The sequence below is a fragment of the Molothrus ater genome, chromosome 6 (genome assembly GCF_012460135.2).
Source record: "Molothrus ater isolate BHLD 08-10-18 breed brown headed cowbird chromosome 6, BPBGC_Mater_1.1, whole genome shotgun sequence".
Lineage (NCBI taxonomy): Eukaryota > Metazoa > Chordata > Aves > Passeriformes > Icteridae > Molothrus > Molothrus ater.
The window spans coordinates 10,688,772-10,707,992 of NC_050483.2; the positions used below are offsets into that span (position 1 = coordinate 10,688,772).

Sequence of the window (19,221 nt, forward strand, 5' to 3'; positions counted from 1 at the left end):
AGACCATACTTTGAAATTGTGCAGAAATTCTGTGAGAAAATACAACAACCAAAAAAACCTTATCAATATTTCACACCTAGGAAAACAAATCATGTTACCAAGTTACAGAGGCAGAACTTGAAAAGCAAGTTTGAGCCGAAGTGTGTGTGCATGGGCCAGCTGGTCTAGTAGTGTAGAATTACCCAGACCAGCACAGTTTTGTGTGTTTAAGCACTTCAAGCTTATACTCATGGTTTGTTTAAAGTCCAAGTGAAAATAATGTTTATTGTTAATATGACTTGAGAGAAAACCCATTGCCCACAGGTTGTGTCGATCAGGTTGAACTATTTTAGTGCCAGGAATAGAAGGCGAAGAGGGTGAGATTCCAGAAGGTGAAATGGGATCCATTGTTGAGCTTATTAAACCTTGACTTTGATAGATCTGCTATGTCTCAATCACTTAAACTCTGTCCCAGATAAAATAAATAACAGGAGAGCACTGCAGGAAGACAGCAACATAAAACAGCTTATCTTCAGGCTAAATGCTCCAAACTTTTACTTGAGAAAAGTTCTAGAAAGTCAACACAGGAGAATACTTAGAAGGCAAATAAAAACAATGTTTTGTTGAATTAGTATTTGACATTACTTCTGTTATGTTCCTCTTATGTGGCAGGTTACAATTTCTAAGATGAGTTTTAGAAAGTTGAGGGAAATGTTTTCATGAATAGCAAATAAATGTCATGGATGAGCCAGGTAAGAAAGGCTCTTTTCTTTTTTAAAGAAGAATAAAAATGATAGTTTTCTTACCTTAGAAACATAATAATTACTGTTCATAAATCACAACATCCTGAAATGAATATTTTTCTTGGTGTTCCATTTTTTTCTTTTGAAAGACATTTCATTTCTCTGACGTACATTAAAAAAGACAAACCATGACTCACAAAATTGCAGTATACTCCAAATACAACACATTTCCCTGATGTTATTTTTTATCTGTCTGCTTCTTTTGTCTTGGCAGTGGGAAGTCAAATGGAGAACCTGACTGTGAAACCTCAACTTCTGTGCTGACACAGAGTGGGTTGGAAGAGATCAGTCCTGAAACTAAAGCCAAGATAGAAGAGGAAGCATATAACAAGGGGTGGGAATACTTTTTGTGAACTAAATCTGTAAATATGTGCTACCAGATGAGGACATGTGTTTTTAAAATTTAATTTTAAATACAGTAGTTATGTTGTTGGTCTCACAAAATATTTCACAGAGCATGTTTTGGGGCAATTTAAAAACTTTGGGATCTGTTTCTGAATGTCAAGCAAAGAACTTTGCTTTATGTGAAGAGTGAGAGAAATTTTGATCCTCTCCTACAGAATCCAGCACGCCATCTGACTTTAGCACTGAATTGCATTTATTCTCCAGGAAAAAAGAAGTATCTAGAGGATATTCAGAGTAATGGAGAGCTATAGAGAAATGTTTACTGGCTCCTTTACAATAGACAGAAATTGTTCTCTGTGGAGAACAACTTCTTTTTTTGTTCAAAGTGATAAATTTGGTATCAGCTCTAATATAATCCTCTGTTCAGGAAGAGTGGCTGTCTGTGTGGCTTACTCATGGTCTTCAGCTAATTTTTACTCTTATTCAGGTGCTGCAACACTTCTACTTGTGTTTTATTACATGTAACAAAACATAAAGCTAATTTTTCATTAAATAAGGTCATGCTTATACATCCTACACTAAGAAAGAAATGTTTTATCTGATAAAGATATCAGGAAGCCTTGAAGAAGGCCAAGGAACTTCAGGAACTGAAGGAAGAAGATGAAGAGACACCCAAAGAAAGTCATGAGGAACATGAAGAAAGTGAAAATGAAGATGAGATAAAAAATCTGAAAAGCAGGTGAGACAGTGGTATAATATGTCCATACAAGAGATGCCATTTTTTTCTACTTGTGGTACCCAAGCAAGTGTTTTATCCTGTCCTTTTGCCATGTTTTCCTCCTGGGGAAGCATATTGAAATAACAGTATTTCCACAGAAAGTCATATTCTAACACAAGATAGGTGCAAAACATAAAACTTTTGATTTTAATATTTTAGTTAAAGCTGTATATTGACATCAAGATGCTTCATCTTGCTGGGGTTTGGTTCTGATTTGAGGTAAAAGAATGGTCCATAAAAGTTCCTTAGATGCCAAGATGTATCCCTCTGTGAATATATACTGCCTTTTAAAGGTTGTAATTCAGGAGCATGAACTGGTGCCGTGTGTCATTCCTGTCACTGGAGTGACACTGCATCCATCGGCACCCAGTGCTCTCTGTCTGTACATTACAGAGACATTGAATGCTGGCCAAAGCCAGTACTATGTCCAATCCCAGATTAAGGCAGGGATCCTTACCTAATCCAGAAGACTTCATTTCCATTCCATAACCATTATAGCTATAAACATCTGTTGATGTGGGATTTCAGCTGCCTTCAGAGAGCAACCACCTCATTAGTCACGATGCTCTTGGAAAGAAATGTTTACCACATATTCCAATGTTTAATTTAGTTGATCAAGGTATGAACAGTGCAGAATTTTGCATGATACCAAGCTCTGAGATTTGCCAGCTGACAGCTGGGAGAAATAGGAGTCAAGTTTACAATCTCCAGCTGTCTCACAAGTATTACTCATATGGAATAGTTGGAGTTGAAATATCTGAGTGTACAGCTCTCCATAAAAGAACTCTACAGTTTGATTCTTCTCTGACAAGGTGTCTGTATAAAGAAAAAAGATGGTGCCACCTATGGCACCTTCCAAACTGAAAAGCTCAAGATAAAAATATTGTATTTGATTAATATATAATAGTTTTCTTTTCATTTTACAGCAGACTTGAAGTCATCATTAATTATTTATATATCCTGTACCCCAAACTGTGCAAACACTGGAATGTGGTGTGGCTTGTGGTGGCTGCAATAGTCATTTTTGCTGTGGTGTTGGGAATCTACCATTCCTACAACTCCTGTGATGAAAAGTCAGAGGCACCTGAAGGGAAGGCCAGCTGCTCTGCAACCCAGCAGTATTCCTGGTGGAACTCAGGATTCCGACAGCAGCAACACACGGAATAACAGAGGGACAGCCACGCCCTTGTGGTCCCTGAGCGAGTTTGTGTAGTAGAGCACCGTGTTTAAAGGTAGTGCTTAGTCATCCCTGTGGCTGTTCCACTGATCCCTTAGGCAAGTGAGTTACTCTACACCTCCAGGTTTGGGATCCATGGTCAGCATTCCTTGCTAAGATGCCAATTTGATCAATAATCCTGTCTGTCCTCTTATTGTCAAGGACTCGTAGAAATAAAGTAGTGTTGAATCATGGTAAGGTTGTGGCAGTAATCAGCAACCTGCAAGACATTTAGAAGAATGATTTGCACAGGACATTGACATTTTGAAGACCATCATAAAACCCGCATTTGCAGTTAATGCTTTACTTTGCATTTCCTGAATTTACTGTTGATTGTTGAAGAACTAAGTGCATTTAAGTCCTTTGGGTTTTAAGAGGCTAATTAATTTCCTTATTCATGACTATTGGGTAGAAATAGAAGCACTTCCATGGGAGAATATAATTATATTCTAAGACCAAATGCCTTGCTGCTAAAGTCATTTTATAAGAGGAATTATCTATATGAATATTTAAATGGAATGCTAAGTACATGCATAAATGTGTTTTATGATATGTTTTAAGAATGGGACCACCACTTTTTTTTAAATGGGATACTCAACAGAACCTAAAATGGGGTCTAGGTGGCACAGCTGATATCATCCAATAAGCTTGGAAACTTCTGCTATATAAAAGTTTCCAAAAATGAATGTATGCCACTCAGACTCAGTACTGGTTACAGCCAAAAGTGGTAGCTGCCTGGAAGGGTCCATGTGCTACCCAAGCCCAAAACACTGCAGTCTTGGACATGGGAAGCAATCTTCAATTCCTGATTGAAGAAAACAAATCCCTTCAAACCCCTGTATGGAAGTGACCACACCAAGTGGACTCTGCCCTCCTGCTAACACTGGAATAGGCATTCTTGGAGATCTGCAGCAGGAACAGAGCTCTGAGAGCAGCCAGAACCCAACCAGTGCTGGCATCAATCAGGCCATGGTAGCAGTGAGGCCTTAGGAGAGCTCACTGCGTGTTTTCAGTAGTTAATCTTCAGAATCTGATGCCAAGACCAAAACTGATCTGATATACTTCCAAAGCTGAACTCATTTTTTTGCCAGTTCTGCCTATTTGGGAGTTGTGACTTCTTACACAAGAATATGAAAGCCTGAATTTTTTTGACAAGCAATTTGAAAATGGTGAAGGCATTACCTGTACAAAACCCAGCACCTAGGGCTGAGACCAAAATGTGTGTCAGTGGAGGTGTGCCATTTGTACCTGCTGAGCACCACTTCTGAGGGAAGGTGAACCATGTTTGTCTCTCCATAGCTATGGCCACAATGGCAAATCCAGCGTGACCCTCAATTGCACTCCTGTCCTGCATCCTCCTGGCATTTTCTGGTTGAGAAATGGGTCTGTTTTCCATCAGAAGGATAAGAGTGTTATGAAGTACTGTAATTTCAGTTCTGATACAGTCAATATTGTCCTGTCTTCTTTTGGTGGAAACACTGAACTTTAAGCTAACTGTCAAAGAAAATAGGTTTCTAACTCAGTCAGAAATTTAGTTCACATACCTGGCACTAATAACAAATATCCTGCTGGTGAATTTTTGTTGGCCATGTGTTTCTTAGAAGATATTTACATGGGGGAAGAAAAAAAAAATTAAGAAAAAAAAAGCAGACCACTACCACGTTTTTGAAGGGTGGGGAAGGGAGTCTATAAACAATTAGAAGCTTTTTATTTTAAAGTATATATATTGAGGAGTAGTGTGCTTAAGGAAGTTCAAAAAGGATAACGGGGAAGTGTGATTTGGTCTATAATTGCAATTGGTAAAGAATAAGGAGAAGGTTTCTTGCAAATTACTTGGAATCTGGTTCAGTTAGAATTTCTGACTGTGAAGAACTACTGTGACCTTTCATGTACTTTCAGTATTTGAAGAAACTTGTCAGCTGTTTCTTGAATACTTTACTAAAATTAACTTCTTTAACTTAATATTCTTTACAAATAATGTTGGTAACTTAATAAGGCAATAAAATTGAAAGTAAATTCTCCTAACTATTCAGATTTTTCTATGCCAAAAATTATGGCACATATTTATGTGGTTGTGAAAATGTTGGGCTGTCCTGAAGAAAAATAATTAACAGTGCCTGTAATTGAATTAATTTGGTTTTATTTACATCTACACTGTTGTGAGTCCAACAACTTATTTTAAATACACATGGGAAGTTGTTGATATCAACAGGACTCTCTAGTTGCTTAGTGTTAAGCATGTGAAAAGGTCTTTTTGGTCAGGGGGTGAATGAGGTCTCCATTCTCTCAAAATTCAGCCCACTGGCTTTTTGTGGAATTAGTGCAAAGGGATAATTTCCATAAGTAGCTGTACTAATTTGAGCTGAACTACTTGCATGTCTGAGGTAAGTATAATTTAGCCACAAATGAACTGAAAGAGGCAAGAGATTTTAATGGGAGTGCAAAAATGAAGATAAAGTTTACTTAAAAAAAAGTTCTTTTTATAACTACTTTGAACAAACTGTCCACTAAAAATAACAAACCACAATGACTAACAGCACACTAAATAGCTTTGCTTATATTTTTCAGTTATTTAATTAAACACCTTTTGTTTAGATTAAGCTCAAAAACTATTCTAACTATAATTTTATCTGTTGGATATTAGTTTGCTTCATCTGGAAAAAAAAGCCGAACAACCTCTTCTGTGTTCAAAGATCACATCAGATAACAAGAAACAGACCTATTATTTATGCTATTAACACTGAAATAGTTTTCTTGAGGTGCAATATTTATTTTTATGCTTTAACAAGACACATTTATGGTTTCTCCTGCACAGCACAAATGTTTCTGGCAAAAGGAATTTCAAAAGGGCACTATTTTTGTGTATCATATTTAAATTTGTAATATTGTAAGATTTTGCACAAGTGTGCTGGTATTGTACTGTATAGTATCACATACTTGAGTTTTGAAATAAAATTATGGTTTCAAAGTCCTCCGTGTTTTTACCTAAAGATTTGGGGTGCTCTGTCTGCATATTGATGGCTGTGCCCTCATGAAATAAATCCTGCCTTGTCTACACTGTTACATGTTCCGAGGATCTTGCTCTTAGTCTTCCAGTTCTTCAGGAAAATGGTACAGAAGAGGAGAACCAACTCCTGTGTCAATGGAGAAAGTGTTTGGAAGCAGGATCATCATCCCTGACATGCCCTAGAAACCAGCTGAGAGAGAAAGCTGAAATATCCTGGGGAGAGTTTAACTCCTGCTTCAGAGGGAGGCCACGCGTCCCAGAGGAGGCTGAACATGGGAGCCACAAGGGAAATTGTAACCCAAGGATTCTGGGTGAAAGGTCAGCAGTCTTTATTTGTTTGGTGGACTTGGGAGGTCTGGGAAGTCTAGTGGGGAGCAGACTTGCCTGACAGTGGGTAGGAGTCAATCCTAAAGTTCTGAGTCTCTGATGGTCCCCCCAGGGACAAACTCTGGGACATCAACAACCTGGAAAAGAATTACTGTTTCCATGGACAGACCCTGATGTTTGTATTTTCTAAATGAACAATTTTTTTGTTTCCTCTACTGTTGTTCAGGTTTCAAGGTTCCTTTTGAAATTATTGTAGAGAACAGTTACATGTGTTCTGCTTTATCAAAATTTTTCTGTTTAGCAATCCTCATCAGTGTTTTAAAACATGCTGACATAAAAGGTCGGGAATTTTTCATATAGGTTACAATAAGTATTTAGGTCAAAGACTAATTAATCATTCAGCATAGGTCTGCTTTTTTTTACCACACTGATTATGAAGACACACCAAAAGGTTAAAGACCTTTTGTACTGTTACAGTCCAGATAAGTGATCTTCCACGCAGGTTTGGAGCAGCTGAACTATAAAAAGGAAGAAACACACAACAACCCAAGTTATTTCAGTCTTGCTTCGTCATTCTAAAATTCTGTTCTTGCTCTCCTAATCTGGAAGACCTTGTGAAGGACCTCGTATTGTTTGGTGTTGCAATGGTTTTTATCTCATTTTTTCAGCTAAAAATCCTACTAAACATCAAGAGTTTGACTAAAGGAACTTTGTCAACTTTGATATGGTACAAAATGTTAAGATCTGGCAGGACGAGTAGCCTGCAATTTTAAAATGTCAGAAACCCAGCTATTTATTAGTTTTCATGGTAGGAAATACTGAGCAGTTCAAGGTAAGTGTTTTCAATGGAAAGATTTAGTTTAATATTCTCAGTATTTTACAGCCACAGTCTGTAGTCCATGAGAGCTACAGAATAACTAATAATTAGGTTCTGCTTCTACCTTGTAAATGCCAGTGAATCCTCTTACAGCCTTCTTCAAGTGAAAGCTAAGTCTGATTACAGTATCTGACTTTGCCATGGCTTTGTAGAAGCAGGTAAGTACAGCACAATAAGGGAGGGAACAGAAATTGGAGCTAGAACTTGGTCTAAAGATCTCATTGAGTTTTACCAAATTCAGTTCCAAACCACAGCCCAAACACAACCTAATTTTCATTTCATCATTGCTATTGGAGACATGATCTCACTGCCCCCCAGCATTCTCTTCAGGCCCTGTCTGTGTTATAGAGCACCATCTAATAACCCTGTTAGATGCTGCTGCAGGAGATGTGCCTATGCCCCATTAAAAGTTAATGCTATCCCATATATTGACTGGGGACTTTCTAAATGCAAACCACAGTTTAAAGAGGTAGCTTTACACTGTTACACTTGTGTTTATAGGACTCTGAAAACAGCCTGGAGATACTGGACATCTAAAAGTTTGCTGAATCACAAGTTGAACATCATGTAAGAAAATCATACTGTTGCAAAAACAAAAAGACTGACACCATTCTGAACTGTAAAGCAGGTAAAGCAATTTATTAATTAGTCTTGACATTGGCAAGGTATCACATGGAGCAAGGGAGTGAGGTAGCAGGGGTTTCTTAGCTGAAAGAAAACTGGGAGCAGAGGCATAACTCTTTAAAAACATAAAACAGTTTACTCCCTTATGTTTTGCAACTGTCTTCCATGTCCATTGCCAGCAGGAAAAGAAGTGATAGGTTTGTACCAGGGAATAGCTAAGTCAAGTTAGTGTAGGGAACACCTTTGAACTGTAAAGAACAGTGAGGCACTGAACAAGAGCATTAGAAGAAATGTTAGGAATGTGTCACTGAATATCTTTGAGAGCAGGTTAGACAAACATCTGTCAGGAATAACGTCGATACAGCAGACATGACTGACACTAAAGGAATTAGCCCATCCCTTGAACTCCATTCCTACTCTGTGTTTATTGGAACCTCTGAAAAAACAATCTGCTAAGACTTCTTGAAAGTTTTTTAAATTAGATGTGAGGACCATCCGTGTTTTGAATCAATCCAAGGGAATCACTGTTTGTTGGAATGTTACAAAAGGCAGCAGTGATGGCATTGGCTGCAATCTCTGTACCTATGGTCTCAAAAGGAATCTCATTTACAGTAGTGTATCTGCAAATCTCTTAAAAAATAAGTTTCATATTACCTCTGTGCTATGGGAACTACTTTTGCATTGGAATTCTAAGGAAAAAAAAAAGTAAAACTACTCCATCAAGACAAATAGGACAATGGGGAATGGATGCCCTTCCAGTTCCAATAAAAAAGAAAAATCTTGTGTGGCATATTGTGATATGAAAGAATTTGTTTTATTTACCAGATGAATAGACAACATGAATAATGATCTGTTCATCAGTAAAACAGGAAAAAACAGCAAAAGAAAACCTTCTTTCAAAGTGTTTACTGACTTAGCAGTGTAACAGCCTTATCTCCCTTCCTCAGCCGTGCTTGTGAATCAGCAGCGGTGACATTTTCCAGCAATCCCACATGAAAGCCAGTGGAAAGGGTGATGAGGGATTTCCGCTCCGTGACCTCGCCCTGCAGCGGGACAGCCACCACGCTGCCTCTGCCATTCCTTCTATGAAGCACTGCAGTGACAGCTGGAGTTGCTTTCCAGAAGTCATCTCATCATCTGACAGCATCCAATACCTTAACTTTCCTTAGCACAGGAGACAAACTACCTTGAATTTCCTACTTTTCTGAGTTTTCCAAGCTGGTGGCAATGGCAAATTATCTTGGCGTTACCTCAGCAGTGTCTTTCATCTGGGTTATGACATTCCTGGCTCAAAATTACTTTGTAACAGGTAAGTAAAGTTCCACTTTTTAAAGTCTTGAAAAAAGTAGCTGGATTTACAAACAAAAATGTGGGGAAGGAGTGTGTGTAAATGTGTTTCTGGCAGAGGAAGCCACAGGGTTTTGAGAATACAGTGCAACAAAAACTGGGATATAGGGAAACTTTCATTGTTGATCTAATTCAATTGTTGAAAATGCTGAAGCCCCTTTGAATCTAAATGCCACAAAACTGCTTATTTTAAAGATCTGGTATGGTATTTAGGATTAAGCTCAGATCTATTGAAATGTAACTTTACTTTGTATCATTTTAAATACCAGAGAAAAACATGACACCAGTTCTCTTTCAAATTCCATTATTAACTTGACAGAATCCACCCTTACTGCAGTAGCTGCTGGGATATCTGCAGAAGCTCAATGCACACCAGAAGCCTCCAGATGCTTTGCTGTTTTTTTCAAGGATTTAATGCTTGTTCTATTTATGTTAAAAAACATATTCAGTAATTGCAGACAATTGATTTTCTCACCTACTGAAAGACTTCTGGTCTGAATGAATTAGATGCTCAACTCCTGTTGAAATTCCACAGGACTGGAGTACCTAACAACAGTGGTGTCCTCCAGCAAAACCAACACTGTACAATGGGGAAAATGAGAGCTTGAAGAAGTACCCTTCCTTGGGACACCTTCTCATGCACCCTCATGGCTCCAAGAGCTCCAGTTGAGCTCAGGGCTGATCTCCAGTTGTGCCTTGGAGCTGTTTTGTGGCATGTCCTATACCCTCCTGTAGTGATTTGCTGTCTGGGCTTCACATATGGGCTCTGGATTTAGGCTGTAGGTAACCTTGTCTCCAGGACAGACTTCAGGCATGTGTAGAACCATCTCTTGCTGTTCCCAAAGGGACTTTCTGGATGTCTGACTCGTTGTCTTGCTCTCTGGGTGGCAATGAAACCTGCCACCATCCCCACTGTGGTGCTGCTGTGGGGCTGTGCCTGTCACCCTCTGCTCCTGGCCCCCTTCCTTGTGGAGCAGCCTCATGCTTGCTGCTCCCTGACACCAGCAGCCAAAGGGAACTCTAATAAATCAGGCTGAAGGTTAGAGACAAGGCAAAGAGAAAAACAACAGCTCCCCCCCCCCCCCCCCCAAAAAAAAAATAAAAAGGGAACTAATGCACATCAAGGCCAACATCCACAGCTTAGAAAAATTGAACAATTTTCTTCCTGTTCTATGGCAGCTTTGTCTTGCTGTGACATTCTTCTGTCTAGGTCTTCTCACTTATTTCAGTAAACTAAATTTTTATCCCAAGACCAAAATACTGAGCAGAATGTGCCGGTACTAGGTTACCTAAATAGAGCAGAGCTTAAAGTACAGCTATGTTCAGCTCATGGACCAAAAAGGATAATGTACTTCTAAAGGATTAGTCTGCCTTCTGTACAAACTGTCATCTTTAGAACAGAGTACAGAGGTTATTTAATGAGCTATGAAGAGACTTGAGGAGGCTACTGTTCTCTTTTTGGATTCCTTCTTCACAGTGTGAAATTCATAACTTTTACAAAATGTATCAATAAATCACTGTTTTCTTTTAAAAGGCCTAGCGAATTTTAAGACGCAACTTTGGTCCATAACCTAGAGTCACTTTTCTTATAATTTGCAACCTAAGTTTCTGGCAAGGAATTTCTGTATTATGCTGTGTATCTATCCCACAATACACATGTGACAATATTTGTCCTGTAATTGAATGACTAATGAGTGTAGCAGGTCACAAGTATCTATGTAATTTTCTAAGATTTCATTAAATTCCTTTCAGTTAACTGCTCAGCTTTATTTGAAATTTGTGAAGTTGGTCATTTAGAAGCTTCCTTTCTCAACATTACATTTTTAAAAGTTGTGTTGGCTCAAATCTGAAGTAGTAGAAAAATAATAGACTGAAGAAGGTAGACTTGAAGTCCTTGCTAACAGCACAGACACCTTCATTGAGCACCAGGGCTTCTCTGCATCCCCCTGCAATGTGTCTGGGCTTGACTTATGTTCAGCTCAGGGCTGGATGCAGCCACAGTTTGTCTGAGGGGACTCCTCAAGGCTTCAGTGGCTTTCCCTCTCTGCTGAGATAAAGCCACCTGATTCAAAGATTGCTCTTCTAAATATTTAAACTAAATGTAAGGACAGCAGAGAGGCATCATTTTCCAAAAGCCATTTCCAGCCCTACCACATCCAGAGGGAACAGGAGCTAAAAGACTGTCTGGTTTCTTAGCACTCCACACAAGCTTAGTGACCTTTATCCCCTTCTCATCACAAGAGTAGCTTAGCTGCCAGTTCTATGTTTTCATTCATAAAATTCAGTTTAATTTGTCTTGTTAAGAAGTTGTGGGGTGGATTTGCAAGCATCACTTCATCCTGCCTTGAGAGTTCATGGACTGCCTGTACTCAGAAGCACAGATTTTATGAAACACACATTAGTGTACACACCTAGTGAGTACAGTCTGACAAACATTGAGCAAGGAAGTAACACCTGTGGCCGGTGGTTATCTGGCATGTCTATAATGAAATGCTGAAATGTTTCATTTGACAGGGCAATTACTGCATGTGACTCCAAAAGAATCTTTTTTTTCCCAGTAAATGCTCCCACTAAAATAAGAAAGCAAAATAGCAATACCCTTTATCCTTATTTGTGCCAAATCCTGAACTTTGTCCTATGCCCTTAACACAGATGAGAAAGAAGAGCAGGTGCAACCTGAGCTTGGCACTTGCTGGTGCAGGCATCATGAAAAGTGTGCCAGCTGTGGCTAATTAAAAAGCTGGATGAACTGCCTGGAAAAGTGTTAAATTCACCTGGCCTGTCTCCTCTTTTCCTGCTCCCTGCCAAACACAGTAAATAGAACACTTGGCAGTGGCTGAGGGATGGAAGCATCATGCAAAGCTAGGAAAAAAAGAAAAAAGAGTTTAAGAGGAATAAGGAATATCAGAAATGATAAAATATTTTTTATTTTCTTATTGGTATATTAATTCCATGAGAAATTATGTGTATCTCCTTTTCTGTTATATACCTTACTATCTCAATAACAAGGGTGTAATAACAGTATGAATGCCTTGGTGTAACAGCTAGCTTTAATTTATTTTTAAAAAGAAAAGAAAGAAAAAGGGCTATATCTAGTCTAATGACTGTCAAACCACTTGAAATCTCAGACTACTGTGTTTAAAAAATATATTCTATTTTTAAAATGTCTTTTATGCTAGAGATTAGTTTTCTGCTATCCTCAAGCTAGAAACTTTAAAAAATGTTCAATTCAGTTGATCTTAAATTCTTTATGAGGAATAAATGTTAATATTCAAATACTAACCTTGACTATTTTATGGCTTAATTACAGGTTCCATTAATTCACCTTGCAGGATCAAGGGTATAGGACTTTATCTTGATCAGAAAGTGAATTTCTCAGAAGCAAGTCATGGATGTAATCAATTCAACCTAGAGTTGGCAAGTAAAATACAAGTGGAAGAGGCTTTGAAACATGGCTTTGAAACATGCAAGTATGTGCCATCAGTTAGTGGCCCACTACCTTTAGTGAGCACCTTCACACACAGCTGAGGCTGGTGACAAATCTCATACTAAAAGCACTGATCCTTTTTGTTGTAGCTTTGGATGGGTGAAAGAAGGATTTGCTGTTATTCCTCGGATAACATCCAACCAGAAATGTGGTCAGGGAAAAACTGGAATAGCACAATGGAATGCTGGCAAGGATCAAAAATTTCATCTCTACTGCTTCAATTCCTCAGGTATATAAGTATAACAACTGCATTGTCTGTGTTTTGGATTATATTAGATTTTTTAAATCTGCATAAAAAAAATCATAAAAGTGAGTAATTTCCTATAATTTGTTGACCCTTTCCCCCAGCCTTAAACATTGTCAAGCTCTCCTTAGCTCAGAAACTTCCAAGAAATGCAAAAGGTGAATTCAGTTAATCCCAATTAATAATGTGGTGCTGCCATTAAAGCTCTTGAGGAAGAGTTGTTTTTACCATTACTTAATGTTGACACAATGCTTTTAATATGTTTTGATTATTTGGGCATGATAATTTAAAAGAGAGTGATTGAATCTTTAACCAGGGTATCGGTGTGTGGTGTGTCTACTCTTGTAAAAATGCTGAGTGGGGTACTTCAGGAAAATTGGAAATTTTTTTTATAAAGGGAGGTCTGTCCATAAAGTCAAATTAAATTATAAGCCAGAGCTGCCAAGAGACCATAAAATTAATTAGATTCCTAATCAATAAAATCCAACATCTCTTTTTAATTTGCATCACCCTAGGTGTGAAAAGACCTGCCCTTCCCCTCACTGGCTATTTACAGACTGAAGTCCAACAGTAGAACTTGATCTAAGTTAGAACTCAGCACAAAAGATCAATATTGTTTCCTAATGGCTTCTGTGGTATTAACTAAAAATAAGTAACTAAAGATGTTGTGTTCCTACTTGTGTCTCATATCTGTGGTTATTACATAACAAATATCCCAAAGTGCCCAAATAAAGGATCATTTCATTACTTATAATCCGTTCCTAGACTTTGCCAGTGAGTTTTAGATAACAAGAGCAAGAGGATGTGTAAAAATCCTGAAAGCTTTCAGGAATACTGTGTGAACAAGGGTTGGAAAGCAGGAGAAAGATGGGAATGCAAAGATGTAAGGACCTGAGATCCTGTGAAAAGTGGAGGCTCCAAAGAGACTTAGGATAAAGGTGTAGAGAGAAGGCCTAAGGCACATGGTGATTCACTGCATGAAATGTGTTATCCTGCATTGAAAGTGTTGGGTAGGTTGGGTAATGTTACAGAGGCAGCAAGTAACTCCAAATTATTTGCTTTGTTTTGCTTTATTTAAAAGAAAATAAATACATATATACTGTAAGAGTGTGTGAAGAAAGTTAAGCTTGCTCAATGGTTAGAAAACCATTTAATGTATCTTTCACATTGGGATAATGCTGCAGTCCTTTATCTTAATTTCCAAACTTTTGCCTGTTCTAGGCATTTCTTTCTATTCCAAAATATTTGTCAGAAGCTCATTTTGTCAATTTTCTTGTGCCAAAAAAACTTGCCAAAAGCTCTTGAAAAACCATAGTGGAAAAAGTGTCAAGCCCCTGCCCTTTGGCATTTCATTCTGTAAAGGTGACTGCGTCATCAGGCTCCCCATGGGGATCCACTTGGCAAACAGCACATACCTCTTTTCCCTGTTATTTATGTTAATCTGGTTATTACTTTAGTGAAATTTTTATAGCTTTACATAATATAGAATTTCACTAGCAAAGTAGAATTTTCACATTTGGACAGGAGCCTGATTCAGAGCTCAGCTCTTCCAATTCCATATAAAACTTCACTTGCACCTACATTTTTATATAGACAACATCCACTTCTATTAATTTATTTAATTTCTAGAAATTACTTATTTTTCTTCAAACTTGAAGTTTTTTACTTCCCATCTTCTCCTCCCCACTTACAATCAAGTCTTTTTATTATCTCACATTGGTGCCTGATTTATTTGGAACTTTTCTGGGCTACATTTTTTTACAGGAAATCAAATAAGTTTTCCAAGTATCAACAGTACATGCATATATTTTGAACATATATATAATATAATTGAAATATTTTTGCATATTGGATCTGCAGTTAAGCTGCTCCCTGCTCTGTGGGAAGTTATACTGTTGGGTTTTAAGTGCAGTATTACTCTGAGTAGTTTTCATGAGGGATAGAGTCACTGGTTTGGAATCATAAAATGAGTACCATGGTTGCTCAAAGGAGTGTGTAACTATGTGAGTAATGATAAAAGCTGTAAAATCTAGGTTGTAACCACATATTTGAAATAGGATATATTTGCCTGGTTTGGGTAAAGCTTTTATGAACAAAAAAATAAAAATTTCCAGAAGGGAAAGACTGATGAAAAATTTCAATAAATGTGTGTGCAGTTAGTACAAAATTGGCATCCAACACAACTTTTATGTATTTCTTTTCCCTGCTGCAGATGTCCAGATTAATTCCTGTCAACCAGACCCAACTACACCTCCTTTATCAACTGCATCAAGAGATTTAACTGCATATTCAGCCTCTGATTTGACTGAGAACATCACAGCAGTGTCTGCTGAGACCGTGACTGAGGCAGGACAATTCCTGAGAAAGAGATTTCGTGTGGTGTGCGTAACTGAAACGCTCTCACCAACAGAGGGGCCCACCACCACAGCAGTGCCCGAGGAGCACTCCCTCACCTACTCTCCCAAGCTCACTCCCCACCTGGCCTTTAAGAATGATGCTGTTGTTTTTGGAGGTAAAGGCCTTATGTGGTAGTTATTTGATGAAAGGAGCTATTTATGTAGAAGTCAGTAGTCAAACTGTTCACTGCTATTTTTGTTTGCTGCTCCACCATCCATTTTGATATAGCTGAACCTGGAGGCAGAATAGGAATGTTTTGGTTTTGCAGAGCAAGGCTTATACAGCAGAGGATTTTAAAATAGTTTTTAAGAACAACTAATATCTGATTTTATACTTTATGATAAATTTAATGTGAAATTGTGTAAGTTCTTTCTGGTTAATATGATTTGAGGTAAAAAAAATTCAGAAAAAATCTTGGCAAACACTCTCAGTGTAATGGAAAACTCACCAGGCTCTTAAAAACAAAAGAAGCCAAGAAAGTTTGAAGGAGAATTGCTCTTGAGATACGAGGTGTGAGTAAGCAATCCTAATACACAGCAGTGGAGAAACAGACCAAACCTGAGGAAAGGCATGCTAACTGTAAGGATAGTTAATAACAAGAATGTCTTCTCCAAGCAGGTTGTAAAAACCCTTCAATGAGCAGATTAGACAAATATCTGTCAGGGGTGGCCTAAACACCAGTTTTAGGCTATCCTGAAAGAAATGAGCAGGAGTAACTCACCTTTTGATGTTCCTAATATTCTATTATTCAGTTCATGTGTATGTATTCTTATAAGAGGCTGGGTTTAGAAGAATCCAGATTTTTGCTCTTAAGCCTTCAGGACATCAGCTTTAAGTACATAAATAAAAACCCTGTGCTTGTATCACTTTTATCTCCAGGTATCCCCACTGCACTTCTTGTACTGGCAATCATCTTCTTCATTATTTCTGTTGTTCTAGCAGTCTGTTATATCAAAAAGTAAGTTGCCTTTTTTTTTTTTCCTATTGGAGTGAATTAACTCCTAGAGTGCAATCACTGAATATTTAAAATATATACTAAGGAACAGAGAAGTTGTGATGATGACATAATAGTGTTGCACAAATTTAAAAAATCTTAAACCCTGTTTTTATGCAGATAAGTTTGTTGTTGCCACTCCCTGCTTTAGAAAAGGAACACAAAAAAATATTGCCTCCTTTTAATTGGTCAATCATGCCTAGTGTGAAACATTTCCAAGTGTGTCAAAATAAAAACACTGAAATGTGCATCAGTTCATACATAAACCAGTTTTATAATTCTTTTTTTTCTGTGTCACACTCAAGGTCAAAGTTTTTATTATTGCACTATGATTTTGCTCAGAAAAAAAAATGTTGAACTCATTTGTCAAACTTAAAGACCTTCAACACAGTGTATTATTAAATGCTACTAAAAAGTGTGCAGTTCTCACACCCTGGCCCAGATAGCTTTATCATTGTGTACCACAAATCCTGGATATGCCCTGTGTTTTAAAAAAATACCAAAATATTTCTTTAGAAAGCACACTGCTGGAAAAAGTACAATGATCTAGCATGCCACTATCCTCTGAGAGACTTCTGCTTGAGTATGGTAATTTAATTCTAGCTGTTTGAGTGATACTACCAAACTATGCCAGTATTTCTGCTTTACTATCTTTTTTTCTCTTTAAAGGTACAAGAAAACCTTACCATTTTTAAACAAGAAGCAGCAAAAAGAAACAGTTGTAACTACTGCTCTCAAAGAGACAAAATCAAATGACCAAACACCTGAGAAGGAAACACAGAATAATGGAAATAAGGTAGAAGAGTGTAAAACTAAGCCTGAGGCCACAGTAAAATGTCTAGAAGCAGAAGTTTAAAGTTTAAAGGAAAGAATGTACAGTTCTTGATGGAAGTATAAAATAAAGCACACAGAACTTAGGAGTGCTTTTAGACATAAGTGATTGTAAATACTCCTATTTTCTCCATCTTTAACATATGAAACCTTGTTTTTTAATGATTACATCTTTGGCAACAAATATTCTTGCAGAAGAACATGGTATCCTATTTACTTGAAATAAATTCTACAAATTCATATTACAGTTCATTTTTCATCTTTATTAAAGAGGCAATTAGGAATATGCTATTAACAACATGCACTACATTAACTATTTGCATGGAATTTAGATCAATATATAACAAAAAGGTTTTTATGTCTGGCTGGAGGATGTCTGCTAGCTTAATGCCTAAAATAAAAACTAGCACTGTAGTTCTTCCTCCTGTAGATTAGCTTATTTCCATTCAGTAGTTGCATGCTGCTTTAAAAAAAATGTCTGTTTACAAGCAGAAGAAACAGTTCTGTTTACAAGGGAGTAAAAACTCAAAGGATTAACCTACTGTCATTCAAATGCCCAAAGAAGGGTACAAAGATGCTGATGTATGTGTATATACAGACAGCAATGAATAACTTGGATACCTTCATTGTATTATAAGTTACTGTTTATTTATTGAAACCATTATCATTCTTCTACATGAGACATTTGACAGAGGGAGACAAAAAAATCCTTGAACAAGACTTATACTGGAGATCTTTTTTGTGTATTTATGTGTGGCTTTCATAATAAAGGTCTCAGGTGATATGGGATGTCTACAGCACTCCCTAAAAAATAAACTATGGTGGACATGTTTGTCTGGACAATCTATTCTCATGAAAACTGTCTCATGGTAAAAAGAATTTATATAACCATAATGTTACAGAAGTAATTAGTTGTTATAACAATGCTAGCAGTTTATCAAATATTCTCCTGGATAAAGAATTTAGATAACTTATCTTTATGTTTGAAGGAAGATGTTATGCCAAAGGAAGTTTTTTTCCTTTATCAGGCAGCTTGAGAAACATAGTCTTAGATAATAATAGTAATAATTTTTAAAATAGCAAACTAGCAATAGAACTGGTCACATATATTGTGTTTTCAACAGTGTAGGATACTGGGTTATGAACTTGGATATTTTTCATTTACATAAATTTTAAAATTTCCAGTTGTTTACATTCCACTAGTAATGACTTATAGTGTATTTCTAGCTTTATACTTAAGAGATTCCCTGGGTTGTTTTTTGTTTTCTCTTTTTGCCTTTTTTTTTTTTTTGATAGTTCAGAAATATTTTATGGCTCCAAGTGATTCAGTGCAGCTCTAAAAACTGCTCATTTCAGATGTCCATCAGCAGAATTTTAGCAGAAAAATGTGCAACAGAGGACTGCACTAGACACAGCTTTCCCAGCCAGTTCAGTAATTCAGAGGAATTACTTGCCAAACATCACAGTAACACCTTGTGTCCTGAATGGATGTGCTTTGTGAGGAGTAGCCAGCACAAGTAAGGCCATCACCATGGAGGAGCCATGGCCACCAGTCATGAAGGTGCCAGAGTAGCAAATGGGCCTGAGGACACAGGCAAACGTAGTGGATTCCAGGTAGTTTGGGAAATTTTTAAAATCTTCCTTCTGCCTGTCTTTTCCATGTTTTAGAGATTAGAAATTACCCGTTTCTCTATTTTTTCCCCTACAGCCAAGAGATAATTACAATGTTGCTTCTGTTTTAGAGCTAAATAAGGGCACTTTTTTTCCCTGAAGTGTTTACTTGCTAAAAAAAAAGTATCCTGTTTTAATAAGATATTGTCTTAATCTTTAAGTGTCTTATTTTATCATGTACCTTAAAAACTCAGCATTCATCCTGACCTTGCTACTGCTACCTGACCAATGCACATGGTTTGATCTGCCTTTCCATTTCACTACACAATTTATGCCAACACCATGAGGGCTAAA

At 37.4% G+C, this 19,221-nt stretch overlaps 2 protein-coding genes across 2 annotated transcripts in view; both read left to right on the plus strand.

Moving 5' to 3' along the window:
* Window positions 1-6,240, plus strand: part of IRAG1 (inositol 1,4,5-triphosphate receptor associated 1) — a 57,424-nt gene extending 51,184 nt beyond the window's left edge. Inside the window, exons 21-23 of the mRNA XM_036385073.2 lie at window positions 997-1,116; window positions 1,735-1,866; window positions 2,832-6,240. Coding sequence (XP_036240966.1) covers window positions 997-1,116; window positions 1,735-1,866; window positions 2,832-3,072 — 493 coding nt within the window. The 3' untranslated portion in view covers window positions 3,073-6,240. The remainder of the gene's footprint in view (window positions 1-996; window positions 1,117-1,734; window positions 1,867-2,831) is intronic.
* Window positions 6,241-6,301: 61 nt separating this feature from the next.
* LYVE1 (lymphatic vessel endothelial hyaluronan receptor 1) lies at window positions 6,302-17,524 on the plus strand. The gene is made up of 8 exons (XM_036384480.1): window positions 6,302-6,446; window positions 7,834-7,960; window positions 8,904-9,265; window positions 12,614-12,773; window positions 12,880-13,019; window positions 15,247-15,546; window positions 16,311-16,389; window positions 17,095-17,524. The coding sequence occupies exons 3-8, from the start codon at window positions 9,184-9,186 to the stop codon at window positions 17,279-17,281; spliced, it is 948 nt and encodes a 315-aa protein (XP_036240373.1). The 5' UTR covers window positions 6,302-6,446; window positions 7,834-7,960; window positions 8,904-9,183; the 3' UTR covers window positions 17,282-17,524.
* The last annotated feature ends 1,697 nt before the right edge of the window (window positions 17,525-19,221 follow it).